At 35.6% G+C, this 19752-nt stretch overlaps 1 protein-coding gene across 6 annotated transcripts in view; it reads left to right on the plus strand.

Moving 5' to 3' along the window:
- DBT (dihydrolipoamide branched chain transacylase E2) overlaps positions 1 to 19752 on the plus strand; it is a 45578-nt gene that overhangs the window by 6806 nt on the left and 19020 nt on the right. For 5 of the 6 annotated variants that reach the window (XR_016395502.1, XR_016395515.1, XR_016395520.1 and 2 more), the window contains exons 2-4: positions 1597 to 1720; positions 5010 to 5085; positions 6653 to 6834. Coding sequence is in view for 1 of the 6 variants with exons in the window: in XM_022584237.2 (XP_022439945.1) it covers positions 1597 to 1720; positions 5010 to 5085; positions 6653 to 6834 (382 nt within the window). In the remaining 5 variants the exon portion in view is untranslated. Of the gene's footprint in view, positions 1 to 1596; positions 1721 to 5009; positions 5086 to 6652; positions 6835 to 19394; positions 19498 to 19752 lie in introns of those variants that run through there. The other variant, XR_016395540.1, reaches the window with a different exon arrangement.

Raw genomic sequence — 19752 nt, forward strand, 5'->3', positions numbered from 1 at the left:
TATGGAAGCAACCTAAGTGCCCACCAACAGATGAATGGATCAAGAAGATGTGATATACATACATATATTTATGTATCTATCTATATGTATGTAATGGAATACTATTCAGTCATAAAAAAGAATGAAATTTTGCCATTTGCAGCAACATGAATGGACTTGAAAAGCATTATGCTAAGTGAAGTAAGTCAGAGAAAGAAAAGTACTGTATGTAATCACTTATGTGTGAAATCTAAAAAATACAACAAACTAGTGAATAGAACAAAAAAGCAGCAGACTCACAGATATAGAGAACAAGCTAGTGGTTTCCAGTAGGAGGGAGGGCAATATAGGGGTGACGGTGTGGGAGATACAAACTTATGGGTGTAAGATAGGCTCAAGGTTGTATTGTACAACATGGGGAATATAGCCAAAATTTTGTAAGAACTGTAAATGGACTGTAACCTTTAAAAATTGTATAATTTTTTTTAAAAAAAGTGTGATGTAGTTTATCAGGTATTAATAACATTGAAATGTTAACTTTCAAAATAAAATATTGTACCTTTCACACACTTAGGTTTTGATATATCAAATGAAATACATTCAGTCTTACTTATTTCTGTAACATTGTATTTTATTATATTAGGATTTTATATAAAATATCAATAGTTAAATCTAAAGAGTCATCTATAAATTATGATAAGAAAACCTTTGAGGACAATACTATGTGTGTTTTTCAGTGTCTTTAGATGCTAAAGGAGTCACTTTTTTTAAGAATAAAGAAGTGATTATTTATTTATTTATTTTTGGCTGCGTTGGGTCTTCGTTGCTGCACTCAGGCTTTCACGGCGAGCGGGGTCTACTCTTCATTGTGGTGCGTGGGCTTCTCATTGCGGTGGCTTCTCTTGTTGCGGAGCACAGGCTGTAGGCACGCGGGCTTCAGTAGTTGTGGCTTGCGGGCTCTAGAGCATGGGCTTCAGTAGTGTGGCACACAGGCTTAGTTGCTCCGCCGCATGTGGGATCTTCCCAGACCCGTGTCCCCTGCATTGGCGGGTGGATTCTTAACCACTGCGCCACCAGGGAAGCCTGCTAGCAGTCACTTTTGAATTCTTTAGTTGTTTTATTTCAGGAAGCCTTTAATGACTCAAATACACCTACAGGCTGTTGTGTTTATATAGAAAACATTGTTAAAACTTTTTTACTTCTGTAGGGAATTTTAGGCAAGGATCATAAGCATGTGGACAAATCAGGATATAATTTTACTAAACAAGGGAATTCCCTGGCGATCCAGTGGTTAGGACTCCCTGCTTCCACTGCAGGGGGCACAGGTTCAATCCCTGGTTGGGGAACTACCTCATGCCTCGCGGCATGGCCAAAATAAATAAATAAACAAAAGAGCAAGAAAATATTCTGTGTGCTAGGGTTTGAATTCCTTTGTTTTCTTAACCAGAAACTTGTCACTGATGCCAAGTGTTCTGATTTCAGCCTAATTTCATATTGTTTATATCGTGATAATGATTGTTCTACTTTTAGAATAGACTTGAAATTCAGTATGTACTTAGAGATACGCCATTAAGATCATTTATAAAACCTTTGACTGTTTTGTTTTCCCATCTCTAGATTTGTGTCCGCTACTTTCAAACATGTGGTAATATTCATGTTTTGAAACCAAACTATGTGTCTTTCTTTGGTTATCCTTCATTCAAGTATAACCATCCACATCAGCTGCTGAACACAACTGCTGGTAAGTATAATCTCAGAATAGCCTGTACGGCATCGCGTTTTATATTTATTCAGTAACTGAAGACTTATCTGGTAAGTATAATCTCAGAATAGCCTGTACGGCATAGCGTTTTATATTTATTCAGTAACTGAAGACTTATCAAAGTAAAAAAGTTGACCTTTTACTTCTAGCCTGGCCCTCCTTGCTCTCCCCACATCTATCCAATTCTCATTTTCTGTTCTTTTTTTTGCACCCACTCCTCTTTCACATACTTTCCCTTAATACTTGTGTCTTCATAATGCTGGGACTGGGTTCTCTTGGGCCCTCTGTTCTTTATCATATGACTTACCTAAGTGCAACAGTCAGCACTGATATGACTTAGATTAAATTGTTGACTTAGTAGATTGTATCCTTGTACTCACTGTATTACTGTTTTTTGGATGAGGCACTTAATCTGTCATGTTAAGATAGTGTGATGAGGTGCTTGTGTAAATACAAAGTTCTCTGGCTTTTACCACTTAATTACCTTTCCCCCAACTTTTTCTACCTTGCAAAGAACTTGAGACTTAAGTATTAGATTTGGCAAAGGCACTAAAACTTTTTTTTTTTCCTGATGTTCTATTTAGAACCCTGGTAAAGAACCCTAGACTTCCGTTACAACGTTAAGCTTTTGACAGATACATAGTGCCTTAGTCTGTGCTAGTGATGAAAAATAACGGAATTCCAGGCGGATCCAACCCCTGAGATCAATTAGTCCTTCCATGCCTTGTATATGTCTTCTTCCGCATCACCCTAAGATATGTAAACCTTATCTTTACCATTAAAAAAAAAAAAAAAGATTTTTATTTTCAAAAGTTGATCTTTTCTCTTTACTTCTCAGAGAAAATAGAGGCCATTCAAGCAGAAACTCCAACTTCCTACCCTAGTCTCTAAACACTTAAGGAGCTTCGGGTTACTAGCTGTGTAACCTTACCCAAGTTACTTAATTTCTGTTTCATCATTTGGAAAATGGGAGTAACATAGTATCCAACTTTGTATTCTTGTGAGAGCAAATCCCAAGGCACTGTTCTACATACTTGGGATACATCCTCTTCCAATTCTTCCCTAACTCAGTAAACAGTTAGGCTAGAAACCTGAAGCCATCTCGATACTTGTCTCACATCAAGTTGATTACCAAGATATGGTAATAGTACATCTTAAATGTTTCTGAAATCTGTCTTCGCCTTTTCAGACAGCTTTGAAAATATGTAAATACATTAAGTTCTATACTTCAGTTTCTTACCTACAATAGCCTCCTAACTGCTTTCTCTGCCACCCCTCCCCCAGTCCTTTCCATCACACTCCTGCCAGAGATATTTTTCTCTAAAATTATAGATATAAAGTTATAGGTCTGAAATTGTAGATGGGACTCCTACCAGCCAATTATTGCTGAATAATAACCTTCCCCACAACTTAGTGGCTTAAAGGAACAATGATTTATTGTTCCTCAGGATTCTGGGGGTGGGTTGGTCGGGTGGCTCCTCTGCTGGTTTCACCTGGGCTCACTAATGTGACTGGATTCAGCTACAAGGTCATCTGCTGGTTTCACCTGGGCTCTAATGTGACTGGATTCAGCTACAAGGTCATCTGGGTCAGAAGGTCCAAGATGGTCTTACACATGTGTCTGACAGTTGGTGCTGGTTTTTAGCTGGGGCATCTCCTTTCTCCTCCATGTGGTGTCTCTCATCCTCCAGTAGACTAGAACAGCTTGCTTACATGGGGATCTCAAGGCACATTCCAAGAGGGAGAAAGTGGAGGCTGCGAGGTCCTGTGAGGCTTGCGCTCCAGAACCTACAACTTTACTTCTGCTGTACTCTATTGGTCAAAACAAGTCATAGGCCAGTGTAGATTTAACTAGTGGTAAGATAAACTGTACCTCTAATGGGAACAGCTGCAAAGAATTAATGACCAGAATTATTTACCACTGGTTCCTAATTACCTCTAGGATATGTTCCAAACACCTCACCTCATCATGGCACAAAGCCTTAAATCTGGGCTTATTTCTTGCCACGTAGCCTATCCTCAGCTGTACGGAAGTGTTTGTCATTCCCTAACCATGCTGCATAGTATCATATTCCCATGCCCTTTCACATGCTGTTCCTTGCATAATATTGCTCTGTATAGAGGTGCCATGGTGTACTTACTTGCCATTTTTGATTACTTCAGTTGGTTTCCAATTCTTTATTATAACTCTATGATAACTCTTCCTGAGCAGAAATCTTCGTGTACCTCTGTATTTCTTCAAGGAAAAAAAAATCTTAAAAGTAAAATTACCTACGGAGTCAAAGAAACAGACTTTTTTTTTTTTAAGGTTTTTGATTCTTAATGCCAAACTATTTTTCAGAAAGGTTCCAGTTTATACTCTGAGCAGCAGGCTGTGAGAGGCCCCACTTACTAGAGAGGAAACAAGAGGTGCTTAAGACCTCCATATCAAAAGTGTATTTCGTATTTCTTAACTACTAATCTCCTCATATTTATTAAAGAAAAATTTCCTACCTTAATCAGCTTGTTGTATATTTTATAAGCAATTTTGATTAATAGTAGTTTAAAGATAGAGGAGCGCTCTTCAGTCACTTCGGAGCCATTTGTTAATTTGGAAAAGTGAGAGGATCCATACATACTTTCTGTCTTGGGAATAATTACCATAAATTATCATTGGCATCTAAGTGTTATAAAGAGGGTGTAGAAATTTGAAAAGGAGTAAAAAAATGCTAAGAGAAAATAGAAGACTAAAATTTAAGAAGTTGGTAGAACATCATTTGAGCAAATAAGAATTTTCCAAGCCTTCTAGGTATGGATCTGCCTGATTTTTAGACACTGGGAACGAGAAGAGTTGTATGAAGTCAAAAGAGATTTAAGAGCAGGCCATTGATGTTTATTATAGTTTCATAACATGAAACAAGGAGATCCAGCTGGACCTCCCTTTGTCTAATATCTTGTTCTATTTTCTGTTCATTGCTATTATTGCAAAATCTCATTTGTTGGAAGGGCCTCCTCTACCCTTGTAAAAAGAACATTATTTTGGAAATAGGAAAATGTCAGTTCAGTGGCAATATCAATAGGTCTGTGTCACTGAATAATTTATATAAATCTTGGGTAGTTATGAATAATGAAGAGATCATAAACATTATAAAATGCTTTTTAAAATCTCTAAAAATGGAATAATTTCTGCCTCTGCTTGAGAATATTTTCTAATTTTAGATGTCAAAGCATCTGTCTATTAGCAATACATTACATATTTAATGAGATCATTTCTCATTTGTCTTCGAAGCTCTACAGGGACAGATTGTTCAGTTCAAACTCTCAGACATTGGTGAAGGGATTAGAGAAGTAACTGTTAAAGAATGGTAAGTTATTCTGAAAATTTTTTTAAGTAAGTATAAAAATAATTTGAGTAAAAATAAGTAGAAATCTATTTAAATTGAGACATCTCTTTCTGTAACATATAATGATTTTTTTAAAGCAATAAGGTAATCTAGTTTGTGTTGCCAATATGCTGGTGGCACAGTTCATCCTACAGTATGGCATTTTATTCAATGTAATTTATTAAGGATTATTTTTTCCTCATTTAAAAATTTTTTTCACTACCCACCCCTCACTTCAGCTAAAAAAGAGAAATTTGCCTCTAAAAGATATTAAGTTGATATGACCATGTGTTTTGAAAAGCATTTAATGTATGAACTTAGAGCTTTTTTCCAAACTATTTTAAAATAATCATGTAGTCTAAGGTCTCTTTACCGAAAATGACTTCAGTAAGAATGCAAGTACATTTGACTCACCATTACCTGAGAGTTTGCCTATATTTTTAGAAAAGGTTACAATATTAATCCAAAAGACATGAATCAAAAAATAATTTTCAAAAGGTTAAAAAAAAAGGCTTGAAACAAAAATTAAAAAGCTCTTTACTTAGTCATCCTTCTATCCCTTTTCTTTCTTTCCCTTTCTGGAAAAAAAGGAAACACCTCTGGGTACTGAAATAATTTTCAAAGATTTCTAGAAGTAACAGTTAAGGTGAGTCAGTAGATTCTCCCACAATTGTATACTGTTAAAGATCCTTTCAAAACTCTGATTCAGCCACCTGAACATTCTTTCCCTGGAGTTCTCATTATAATTGCTTTGTAGGTTAGAAGAGGACTATAATAACATAAATGTACTTTATGATTTTGTATCTATTGCATTGTGGGATCAAGGAAAGAGCAATGACCTCAGGTCAGAAGAACCTGAATCTGAAGCTTATTAGCCGTCTTAGAAACAAAGACTAAGAACTCAAACTAAAATTCATGAAATTAAAAAGGAATTATATTGAGGATATCAATTTTTAAAATTTAATTCTAGGGCTTCCCTGGTGGCGCAGTGGTTGAGAGTCCGTCTGCCGATGCAGGGGACACGGATTTGTGCCCTGGTCCAGGAGGATCCCACATGCCGCGGAGCGGCTGGGCCCGTGTGCCATGGCCGCTGAGCCTGCGCGTCCGGAGCTTGCACTCCGCAACGGGAGAGGCCGCAACAGCGAGAGGCCCGCGTACCGCAAAAAAAAAAAAAAAAAAAAAAAAAAAATTAATTCTAGAAATAATAGACATTATTAAAATTTGATAAAGCCTAAGACAATAAAAGTAAATAACACTTTTAAAATACATTTTTCATATTTGAGGCAGAAAACCTGACAAATTAATTAAAATTTTTGATTATAGATCTATGAATTTTTAATTATTTTGAAATTTTTTATATTTCTTGAAGAGGCATCAAAGAGCCTCTGGAAGCCACTGTAGTCTCTTCTAAAACATTCTTTGGTATACTATCTGGGACCAAATGCTGGGCTCGATGGATACTGATCTAATTCAGTGTAGCATTTATATTGTTAAGATGATCTGTATTATCATTGCTCATGTAAAAGTGTCTTGCATCTTTTTCTTTTAGGTATGTAAAAGAAGGAGATACAGTGTCTCAGTTTGATAGCATCTGTGAAGTTCAAAGTGATAAAGCTTCTGTTACTATCACTAGTCGTTACGATGGAGTCATTAAAAAACTATATTATAATCTAGACGATATTGCCTACGTGGGAAAGCCATTAGTAGACATAGAAACGGAAGCTTTAAAAGGTACTGTATATATATGTTCATCTATTTTGCCAAATTGATTACTGCTGTCCTTTTGTCATTGGGTACCAATTGTAAGTGGAGTTTACTTTTAACAACTTACAGGATTTGATTTGGGGGTTTAGAAGCTGAAATCAGGAAAATAGGAAAGGTACTCTGTAATGCATGATTATCTTTTGACCAGTTACCAGTTACCTTCTGGAAACCTTGGTGCTCAAGGAAGCAACAAGCTCTCTTGGGAATTAAAGATTCAAGCTTTAAACACTGGTCACTGATAAAACTTGGAATATGCAAAGATTAAATCTCACATAATGGGATTGCTCTGTTTGCCGCTGATACGAAAACCGAAACACACTCATTGGTGATGGTTATGAAAGCCAAATTTCTTAAAGAGAAGTAGAAAACAAAAGGAGGAAAATCAGAATGAGAAGCAAACTAGCATTCAGAAGCAGCAGCAACCATAGAACTTATAAGCAGTAGATGTCCTGACAAAAGGGAATTCGTTATGAGAAGGTTACTGGAAAATTAAAACAGTGCGCTGTCCCTATGGTAGCAAATAGCTGGCTCTCTACATCAGAAGTTCCCTTTGGCATTGTTGTGATACACCAAGGTTATGTCATCTAGGAAGCTTTGATGTGGGGGCAGGGGCAGCAGAGTCTGTGATGCAACCCTAAGCCCACGATCTATCTAGAAGTGCTGAGATAAAGACATTTCAGTAGTGTAATTTGGAAGTCTAGAAGGAGTCTGAATTAGAGTGGCTGGCTGACTCTTAGTCCTGCAGTCTGTACAATAATATAATAACTAATATCATAGTCACACTTTATAGTTTATAAAATGTTTCACACTTAGTATTTTATTTATTCTTATTTGTGAGGTATTCCAGTTTAATGAATGAAGAATCACTGGGTAATTTGCCCAATGGCGGTGACAAAGCCAAATTTAGAACTCGGGTGTCCGGAGTCTTTGTCGAGAATATTTTCAGCTATAACATGTTGCCTCCAAAAGCTGGAAGGTAACTTATTAAAGCCTTCCTATTATTTATTTAATTTCTATTATTATAAAAACAGGATGCGTGCATTGTAGAAAGTTACAAAATGCAGAAAAACAAAAATAAGAAAATGAAAACACATTCCTACAACTCATTAATCACCACCCTTAACACATTAATGTATGTCATTCCAGACATTTTTCTAGGCACATGTACATATGCATTTTGGTATTTTTTTTTCTCCCCACCTTCACTGGAGTATAATTGCCTTACAATGTTGTGTTAGTCTCTGCTGTACAACAAAGTGAATCGGCTATACATATACATACATCCCCATATCCCCTCCCTCTTAAGCCTTCCCTCCCACCCTCCCTATCCCATCCCTCTAGGTCGTCACAAAGCATCCACTTGATCTCCCTGTGCTATGCAGCAGCTTCCCACCAGCCATCCATTTTACATTTGGTAGTGTATATATGTCCATGCCACTCTCTCACTTCGTCCCAGCTTCCCCTTCTCCCCCTGTGTCCTCAAGTCCGTTTTCTATGTCAGTGTCTTTATTCCTGCCCTGCCACTAGGTTCATCAGTACCACTTTTTTATATTCCACATATATGCGTTAACAATACGGTATTTGTTTTTCTCTTTATGACTTACTTCACTCTGTATGACAGACTCTAGGTCCATCCACCTCACTACACATAACTCAATTTCATTCCTTTTAATGGCTGAGTAGTATTCCATTGTATATATGTGCCACATCTTCTTTATCCATTCATTTAGGTTGCTTCCATGTACTGGCTATTGTAAATAGTGCTGCAGTGAACATTGGGGTACATGATTCCTTTTGAATTATAGTTTTCTCAGGGTATATGCCCAGTAGTGGTATTGCTGGGTCATAAGGTAGTTCTATTTTTAGTTTTTTAAGGAACCTCCATACTGTTCTCCATAGTGGCTGTATCAATTTACATTCCCACTAACAGTGCAAGAGGGTTCTCTTTTCTCCCTCTCCAGCATTTATTGTTTGTAGATTTTTTGGTGATGGCCATTCTGACAGGTGTGAGGTGATACCTCATTGTAGTTTTGATTTACATTTCTCTAATAATTAATGATGTTGAGCAGCTTTTCATGTGCTTCTTGACCATCTGTATATCTTCTTGGAGAAATGTCTATTTAGGTCTTCTGCCCATTTTTGGATTGGGTTGTTTGTTTTTTTCCTATTGAGCTGCATGAGCTGCTTGTATATTTTGGAGATTAATCCTTTGTCAGTTGCTTCTTTTGCAAATATTTTCTCCCATTCGGAGGGTTGTCTTTTCATCTTGTTTATGGTTCCCTTTGCTGTGCAAAAGCTTTTAAGTTTAATTGGTCCCATTTGTTTATTTTTGTTTTTATTTTCATTACTCTAGGAGGTGGGTCAAAAAGGATCTTGCTGTGGTTTATGTCGTAGAGTGTTCTGCCTATGTTTTCCTCTAAGAGTTTTATAGTGTCTGGCCCTATATTTATTTATTTTATTTTATTTTATTTTTAACATCTTTATTGGAGTATAATTGCTTTACAAGTGTGTGTTAGTTTCTGCTTTATAACAAAGTGAATCAGCTATACATATACATATATCCCCATATCTCCTCCCTCTTGCATCTCCCTTCCACCCTCCCTATCCTACCCTTTAGGTCTTTAATCCATTTTGAGTTTATTTTTGGGTATGGCGTTAGGGAGCATTCTAATTTCATTCTTTTACATGTAGCTGTCCAGTTTTTCCAGCACTATTTATTGAAGAGGCTGTCTTTTTTCCATTGTATATTCTTGCCTCCTTTGTCAAAGATAAGGTGACCATATGTGTGTGGGTTTATCTCTGGGCTTTCTATCCTGTTCTATGGATCTGTATTTCTCTTTTTGTGCCAGTACTATACTGTCTTGATTACTGTAGCTTTTTAGTGTAGTTTGAAGTCAGGGAGCCTGATTCCTCCAGCTCCATTTTTCTTTCTCAAGATTGCTTTGGCTATTTGGGGTCTTTTGTATTTCCATACAAATTGTAAAATTTCTTGTTCTAGTTCTGTAAAAAATGCCATTGGTAATTTGATAGGGATTGCATTGAACCTGTAGATTGCTTTGGGTAGTATAGTCATTTTCACAATATTGATTCTTCCAATCCAGGAGCATGGTATATCACTCCATCTGTTTATGTCATCTTTGATTTCTTTCATCAGTGTTTTATAGTTTTCTGAGTACAGGTCTTTTGCCTCCTTAGGTAGGTTTATCCCTAGGTATTTTATTCTTTTTGTTGCAATGGTAAATGGGATTGTTTCCTTAATTTCTCTTTCTGAACTTTCATTGTTAGTGTATAGGAATGCAAGAGATTTCTGTGCATTAATTTTGTATCCTGCAACCTTACCAAATTCATTGATTAGTTCTAGTAGTTTCCTGGTGGCATCTTTAGGATTTTCTGTTTATAATATCATGTCATCAGCAACAGTGACAGTTTTACTTCTTCTTTTCCAATTTGTATTCCTTTTATTTCTTTTTCTTCTCTGATTGCCGAGGCTAGGACTTCCAATACTATGTTGAATGATAGTGGTGAGAGTGGACGTCCTTGTCTTGTTTCTTAGAGGAAATACTTTCAGTTTTTCACCATTGAGAATGATGTTGGCTGTGGGTTTGTCATATGTGGCCTTTATTATCCTGAGGTAGTTTCCCTCTATGCCCATTTTCTGGAGAGTTTTTATCACAAATGGGTGTTGCATTTTCTCAAAAGCTTTTTCTGCATCTATTGAGATGATCATATGGTTTTTATTTTTCAGTTTGTTAATATGGCGTATCACATTGATTGATTTGCATACATTGAAGAATCCTTGCATCCCTGGGATAAACCCCACTTGATCATGGTGTATGATCCTTTTGATGTGCTGTTGGATTCTGTTTGGTAGTATTTTGTTGTGGATTTTTGCATTTATGTTCATGAGCGATATTGGTCTGTAATTTTTTTGTGTGTGTGATATTTGTCTGGTTTTGTTATTGGGGTGATGGTAGCCTCGTAGAATGAGTTTAGGAGTGTTCCTCCCTCCACAAATTTTTGGAAGAGTTTGAGAAGGATAGGAATTAACTGTTCTCTAAATGTTTGATAGAATTTGCCTGTGAAGCCATCTGGTCCTGGACTTTTGTTTGTTGGAAGATTTTAATTACAGTTTCAGTTTCATTACCTGTGATTGGTGTGTTTATATTTTCTAATTCTTCCTGGTTCAGTCTTGGAAAGTTGTACCTTTCCAAGAATTTGTCCATTGCTTCAGGTAGTCCAGTTCATTGGCATATAGTTGCTTGTGGTAGTCTCTTATGATCCTCTGTATTTCTGCGGTGTCAGCTGTAATCTCTCCTTTTTCGTTTCTCATTTTATTGATTTGAGTCCTCTCCCTTTTTTTCTTGATGAGTCTGGCTAAAAGTTTATCAGTTTTATATATCTTATCAAAGAACCAACTTTTAGTTTTATTGATCTTTGCTATTGTTTTCTTCATTTCTCTTTCATTTATTTCTGCTCTGATCTTTATGATTTCTTTCCTTCTACTAATTTTGGGTTTTCTTTGTTCTTTTTCTAGTTGCTTTAGGTGTAAGGTTAGATTGTTTATTTGAGATTTTTCTTGTTTCTTGAGGTGAACTCGAATTGCTATAAACTTCTCTCTTAGAACTGATTTTGCTGCATCCCATAGACTTTGGATCATTGTGTTTTTGTTGTCATTTGTTTCTAGGTGTTTTTAAATTTCTTCTTTGATTTCTTCAGTGATCTCTAGGTTATTTAGCAGTGCACTGTTTAGCCTCCATGTATTTGTGTTTTTTACAGTTTTCTTCTTGTAATTGATTTCTAATCTCATAGCATTGTGGTTGGAAAAGATGTTTGATATGATTTCAGTTTTCTTAAATTTTCCAAGGCCTGATTTATGACCCAACATGAGATGTATTCTGAAGAACATTCCATGTGCACTTGAGAAGAAAGTGTATTCTTCTGCTTATGGGTGGACTGTCCTAAAAATATCAGTTAAGTCTGTCTGGTCTGTTGTGTCATTTAAAGCCTGTGTTTCCTTATTTATCTTCTGTCTGGATGATCTGTCTGTTGGTGTAAGTGGTGTGTTGAAGTCTCCCACTATTACTGTGTTACTGTCGATTTCCCCTTTTATGGCTGTTAGCATTTGCCTTATGTATTGAGGTGCTCCTATGTTGGGTGCATATATATTTATAATTGTTATGTTTTCTTCTTGGATTGATCCCTTGATCATTATGTAGTGTCCTCCTTATCTCTTGTAACAGTCTTTATTTTACACTCTATTTTATCTGATATGAGTATTGCTGCTCCAGCTTTCTTGTGATTTCCATTTGCATGGAATATCTTTTTCCATCCCCTCACTTTCCGTCTGTATGTGTCCCTAGGTATGAAGTGGATTTCTTGTAGACAGCATATATAAGGGTCTTGTTTTCGTATCCATTCAGCCAGTCTGTGTCTTGGTTGGAGCGTTTAATCCATTTACATTCAAGGTGATTATCGATATGTATGTGACTATTACCATTTTCTTAATTGATTTGGGTTTGTTTTTTTGGTCTTTTTCTTCTCTTCTGTTTCTCACTTAGAGAATTTCCTTTAGCATTTGTTGTAAAGCTGGTTTGGTGGTGCTGAATTCTTGTAGCTTTTGCTTGTCTGTAAAGGTTTTGATTTCTTCGTAGAATCTGAAAGAGATCCTTGCTGGGTAGAGTAATCTTGGTTGTAGGTTTTTCCTTTTCATCACTTTATGTATATCCTGCCCCTCCCATCTGACCTGTAGAGTTTCTGCTGAGAAATCAGCTGTAACCTTATGGGGATTCCCTTGTATGTTATTTTTTGCTTTTTCTTTGCTGTTTTTAATATTTTTTCTTTGAATTTTTGTTTGCATTTTGGTATTTTTTTAACCAGACTTGTATTTGGTACATTCTAATGTGTTTGCTTAGTTAATGACTCTACATGTTTTCATAACAATACATTTTCATTTTATCTGGTAGTCACACCATATTTAAATTTAAATTTCCCCAGTTGCCACCAAAATGTCCTTGAAATTTCAATTGGTTTGTTCAAGCTAGAGTCTAGTACAGGACTACAAATTGCACCTGGTCTCTTTTAACCTGGGTCCTACTTCCCCACATGACACTGACTTGCTGAAGAGATGGTAGCATTTGTTTTGCAGAATGTCACATCTTTTGGACTTGTTGCTTCTTCATGGTGGTATTTGACTTGTTCCTCTCTTCTTTATATTTCCTGTAAACTAGAAGTAAGTTTTAAAGGCTAGGTTGCAGTTAAATATTTTGGCTAGAATCTACATCATGGAACTATTATGTACTTCATATTTCTCCGTATCAGGACACAAATAACGTCTGGATGATCTGGTGTAATGATGCTAAGTTTAAACATGGAACCATAACCATACCCTTGCCATAACCATACCACAATTATTTTAGTGGTTGTAGAATGATGATTTTTGGATTCCTTTAACATTATTAGGTGGCATTATTCTGTAAAGTGGAGCTATCCCTTCCTTCATCAATTGGGGCTATTTGTTACTATGAAATACAGTTCCTACTAGAAAGACATTCCAGTCTTTCTTTACCAATTATTAAAATAAGGAGTTACTTTAATAGGCCGTTCAAATGGTAATATTAATTTTTCCAACATTCTCTTTGTTTATATTTCATTTGACCTGATGTTTTTATTATAATTCTTTTTAATGCTCAAATCATTAATAGTGGTGACCATTTCAAGGTGGCTTCTGTGTGTTCTTTTAACATGATGCTGTTACCTTTCAAAACCTTCCTTGCTTTTGGCACAAGAAGATGATCTGGGACTCACCTTATATTGATACTTTTCCTACCCCAGACCTGGAATTATCCATTCCTTGAGGGCCTCTTGTTCCTTTTAATGTGGAATAAATAAGAGACCATAATCTGGGTACTAGGGGTGCTATTATCTTGACTCCAAATTTCTATTGAAAGGCATGATTTAGGAATATTAAAAACAAAAAAGAATTTACCTTTAAAAATTACCTGAAATAAACACAGAATTATTTCGATGGATCAACAAGATAATAGGTATAGATTTTTCTTTCATTCAGTTAAGACCTAGAAAGGAAAGAATTATACTCTTGGCATAAACTGAGACAACCAAAGATGCTGAACATTATTGTGGATGTTAGTAAATTAGAATACCCAGTCAAGTGCTGTAGACCAGATTAGATACCTATCTAGGCCGTCCACAAAAGCAAATTATAGTCATCCTGTGGTATTTGCAAAGGATTGGTTGTAGCACACACACACACACACACACACACACACAGGGACACCAAAATCTGCGGATGCTCAAGTCCTTTGTATAAAATGGTGTAGTGGGCTTCCCTGGTGGTGCAGTGGTTGAGAGTCTGCCTGTCGATGCAAGGGACACAGGTTCATGCCCCGGTCCAGGAGGATCCCACGTGCTGCGGAGCGGCTGGGCCCGTGAGCCATGGCCGCTGAGCCTGCACGTCTGGAGCCTGTGCTCAGCAACGGAGAGTCCACAGCAGTGAGAGGCCTGTGTACCGCAAAAAAAAAAAAATGGTGTAGTATTTGCATATAACCTACATACATTTTTTTTCTGTGTATCTTCGATCAGCAGTTGGTTGAATCCATGAATACAGAACCTGTGGATTCCCACGGCTGACTGTATATGAACAAGTGAACAATTGGGATTTGTGGGGGGTTTTATTGTTTCCTTTTATTTCTTAGAGTTTTATTTTTTAGAGTTTCTTTTGGTATCTCCAATGAAATCCAACTTAATAAGTCTTGATATAGCAAATTATAAAATCATAGAACTTTTTCAGGAGGGGGTATATTTTTTCTAGATAATTTTTTACAAAAATTAATTTCCTGTATGACATGGATGAATCTTGAAAAATTATGCTGAGTCAGAGAAGCCAGACATAAAAGAGAACATGCTGTATGATTCTATGTATATAAAGTTTTAGAAATGCAAACTAATATATTTTGACAACAAACCCATTAGTGGTTGCCTGCTGATAGGGTAGGAAGGAGGCAGAAGGTTAGGAGGTAGGAGTTACCAAGGAGTATAAGGAAACTTTGGGGGGTGATATGTCCATTATCTTGATTTTGGTGATAGTTATGGGTATATATATATTTCAAGACTTATGAAATTTTATATTTTATGTATGTGCAGTTTATTATATGTCTGTAAAAACTTAATGGGATTGGATAGGTTATGTTCAGAGTAAAAATTATCTGATAATTTTCCTCATAGAGGACTGATCATTGTTAGCTATTCTATTTCATTTGCAATTCAAAGTGTATTCTGAATAATTGCCTTGCATGCTAATTTTATTTTGTGTGTGTACCTTTTTGCTTTTATATTTATGTTTTCTTGTAATTTTTATTGTTTTTTACTGTAAGAATGACTATGAAGCATAAAATAAATAAGCAAGCCTATAGAATAGTAGGTTCAACTTACTAAGAAATTTATATGTGCCTCTTTTTAAATTCTGGAAACAGGAAAAGTTTCTAAATATTTTGTGTACCTGTCTTAAACAAGAATTTGTAGTAATACTGAATTTGTCTATACTGTTCCTCGTTTTAGTGCCAAGAAAATCAATTATACTATAAATAGAAAATTACCTAAAGAAAAGTCTTTTAGAAGTATAAGACACATTATGTCCATTTTACAGGTGGGAAATAATTGTAGCATAGAACCATCAAGAGTGTAAGGGATCAAGAGTAGACGTCTTAATAGCAGTAATGGAAATTAAATCCTGTCTTTTAATGCTTGTTTAAATAATATTCTATGGTACTCTCTTTGTAACATGGTGTTGCAGCCTGCTTTTCAAGACTGGAGTGTCATGATAATTCTGATGAGGGAAAAAGTATTTGTGACCTCCAACTCCTATCTCTGAGTGCTCTGACTGTAGGTAGACTCTACTTGAAAAGGGCTTACTAGACTCATTTATGCTGTTTAAAAAAAAAAAATTACAAATTGAAATTTAGTTAATTAATATTATCAAGATTATGTCAAAGCTGATCCATGTCTCAGTATGTTGTCTGCTGTGAACTCAGTCTTAAGAATATTGCCATGAGTTCTCTTTACAGCTAACCTGGCTTTCTCTAACCTCTATTTTAAAAAGTAGGATGACTCCTCACTTTCCTAAACAAGTAAATCTTTTTGAACCCAAACTTTTCTAAACCATTTATTTAATGGGAATCAGTAGTTTTATTTATTTATTATTTTTTTAAACCTACATATTTTATGCCTTCTTAAAGGGAGGATATTGGGTATAACCTAAAATCTTTTTTGATTATGCAAAGGCATGTTAATGAACATTCATTTTTCTGGGAAAAACACAATTCTGCCTCTGATTTTTGTTTTTTCAGCCTACCTCTTAGCCTTGTCATTGTGCCAGGCCATCACTCTCCTTCTTAACTTTCTGGCAATACAGATAACCAAGTTGTTAAGAAATATGTGCTAAGAAGAGAAAATAGGTTGTGATTGAGAGTATAAATGACTTTTCTCTGGAGCAAGTGTATGGTTTTAATGCTGAGGCTGCGTGGCACGGTTTTAGGTGTTCTGCACCTACAGCTGTGTACAACATTAAGTTGCCAGAATGCTGGACCACCAGACAAGTGGAGAGTTACTGTACCTAATTAGCTCTAATTGAGGAGTCTTGCCACCATGGGGAAGTATTAAGGGAAGAGAGGAAGGGACATAAGATGTAGCAGAATACTTTATAGCAGAAGGAACATAAGATGTAGCAGAATACTTTTATATTATTCTGCTGTTATATTGCATTTACCCTTTAACATGAACACCTATCATCGTAACTAAAACCTTATTTTGTATAGCTAATTGTAGACTGAATTGATTGAATTAGCTGTTTCAGTAATTTGAAGTGAGAAAGAAAATGCTATGCAATCTCATTGGTTTAGACATCATTAATTCTCAATTTATGATCATTTGAGCAGAAACTAAACTAAGGTTTAGATTTGTGCTATGAAGAAAAGTCTTCCTAAGAAGTTTTGCAGGGAGGAAAAGTTTAAAGCTTCTTACAAAAACAACTCTTTCAAAAACCTTTGAGTGCTTTGGTATTTCAAAAAGTATTTCCCATTGCAATCACACAGTTTTAATATTTTTACTAATTCAACTTACTCTTTTATTTAATCTGAAATAATATAGTTTTATTATTAATTTTCTTCACATGATGAATTCCAGCAACACTAAATTGACAGTCTTCATGATAAAAACTTATTTACCAGAGTCCTTTTGTTCTTTCTTAAAATTTAATTAAGGTTTTAAAAACTGTATCTAAATCCACTACTGAAGGAATAAAATCCCACATATTAGAGTATAGTGCAAGAACAGTGAAAATCACATCAGCTGGGGAGAGTCATGAAATTTTAGCTTAGTCTTAACTCCATCCCCCTTAGAGTCTGTTTCTACATTGGTAAAATCAAGAATGTGCCCTGCATTCTGGTAGCATTATTGTGAACATCAAAGGAGAAAATAAGTATATAAAGTATACTTTATATAAGTATAATCATATAAAAAAACTTAGAAAATTGCTTCAAGTGCTATTTAACAAGGTAGTATTTTTTTTTTTATTTATGTTTTAAACAAGTTTCAAAAGATTTTTTAAGGCAGCTTCATACCTGGAATACGAAACTAAGTTGAAAATTACTAAGACTTCATTTTCGCATAAAAGAAAAATTGCCTTTATCACACTGGAATTCTTAATTTTCTCAGAATCAAAATTAGTTATTTTAAAAGGCAAGGAATAAAGTACATTGAATGAATGGAATTATAACCAAAGCCAATATGATCAAGATCATTTTCCCCAAAGCCTCATTTGAAAAGAATTTGACATTTTAATGTGAAAAGTCACAGAAGTCCTTTACGTTTAACTAAGCTCCTCAAAATATTGTGCCAAATACTTAACATTTATATTAAAACACTTTAAGTTGTATTTTTACCATATACATGTCCAAAAACAATCCTGAAAAGAATATTTTCTTACAATAAAAAACTTCCTGCTTTTCAAAGTCTGATCGGTTGCAATCATAAAAATACTAGGTTCCTGTTTATAAGCTCATGATATGAAAACAATTATGTCCAATAGCTTCAGGGGAAAGTACAAACTAGAATTTACTGTTAATAATTTCTTCCTCATCTTAGTCATCTATGTGAAGTACAGTAGGAAGGAGTCAAATGTTAGGACTTACTCTTCAAAAAGTTGGAAAACGACAGGAGTTACTGCCAGGTCCCACTCTGTTACACAAACTCTGGTTTTACATCAAGATCACCATGGTTTTATTTTAGTCATCCTCTGATTTACTGTCCACACTTTCTTCATATTGCATAGAACAATCATATGTTTAATTAAATCTGGAAAAAGTAATAAGCATTCCACATTTTGGGGGTAGCAATATGGGCCTCCCCCTGTGTTAAACATGTCGCAGTTTATAGCTAAGCTGACAGTTCAAAGGCTGAACCGGAATAACCAGGACAGCTTGACTTTGCTGGTTTCCCAGTTGCATAGCTTGCAATCTCTATTTCATCGAGGTAACAGGGCACGGTAACAGGAACAGATTGTTGCATCAGCAAAACTGAACCAGCAGCAACTTTCTCCAAAACTGTAACTGTTTTTCTAATGTGCAATCTCTATCAGGGCTAAGGTTATTGAATCAAATGCTAATAGAAGTTATTGTGGCCACTAGCTCTCTAAGTTGAATTTAGAAGCCGTTCTTTTCTCTCCTGCCTGAAAGATCTGGTCATCTTCCTAGATCTTCTTCCTAGTTGTTAGGTTCTGAACCAAATATCCTTTTGTATCTGTGCGAAATTGTGATTTGATGTTGATCACTCCATTTATCTTGGCATCATGCCACAAACACTTATCCATTTAGAAAATGACATTCCCTCCATTCCTTATGATTTACTTCTTCTCTACTGGGTCACTTTTAAGATAAGTTCTATGATCAAGGTAACAAAAAGACTGGAAACCCTTGGATCATGGAAATGGCTTTCTGGTAGATATTCTCTGTTAAATCTCTGTTAAATCATCCCTGGCTTTCCAATGTCCTTAGCAAGGTAGTATTTTAGTATTAAGAGAGCTTTCTTCCCACAACTACATGACAACTACAACTCATATATAATATGAGTGACTTCTTGCAAATCTTTGTTTTATTACTTAATACTTACACCGAAGTTATTCCAAAAGGCAGTACTATTTGGTGATATATAGAATTTTTTCCAGAAAGGTGAGTAGCAATAAATAACATGATATTTTGGAACTGTTATATAATAACTTGTATATGATATGTCTGGGTATTTATGCATTTCTCAAACTGTAGCAAATATGCATTATTCAAGTTAGTATTTGGGATTCCTACAACTGAACCCCCTTGATTTTTCTTTGGATCTTAGTTCCTAATGCTAATCTTTCTTACTAGTTTCTCCAGTAACTTCAACAGATGTGGACAATGCACAGGGCTTCTCAAAGTGCAATAAAATTATGCCTGGAACTGTAGAAGTTATATTCCAGCTTATTTGACCAGAAAGAAAATCTACTAGGGCCAGCCATGAACTAAAGGAAACAGCACAAACTGAGTCAGCCCTAGGATTGAATCCCAGCTCTTCACAGTTTATTAGGTGTGTGACCTTGGGCCAATCTCTTCATCTCAAGTCTCATTTTTTTTAATCTGTAAAATGGGGATAATAACACCTATCTTACACACTGGAGTGAAGATTAAGATATTACATATGTAGTGCAGTATACGATATATACTAGGTGATTGTGGGAAGGAAGAATAATTTTCCCTGTACCTTCTGAGTTCTTAGCTGAGACCCCTGTAATAAAAGACAGATGAACAAGAGAAAAACAAATTTATTAACATGTAGACGTCA

This window comes from Delphinapterus leucas, chromosome 1, assembly GCF_059928025.1.
Source record: "Delphinapterus leucas isolate spDelLeu-1000000601 "Yukka" chromosome 1, BTC_Dleu_Yukka2, whole genome shotgun sequence".
In the NCBI taxonomy this organism is placed as follows: Eukaryota; Metazoa; Chordata; class Mammalia; order Artiodactyla; family Monodontidae; genus Delphinapterus; species Delphinapterus leucas.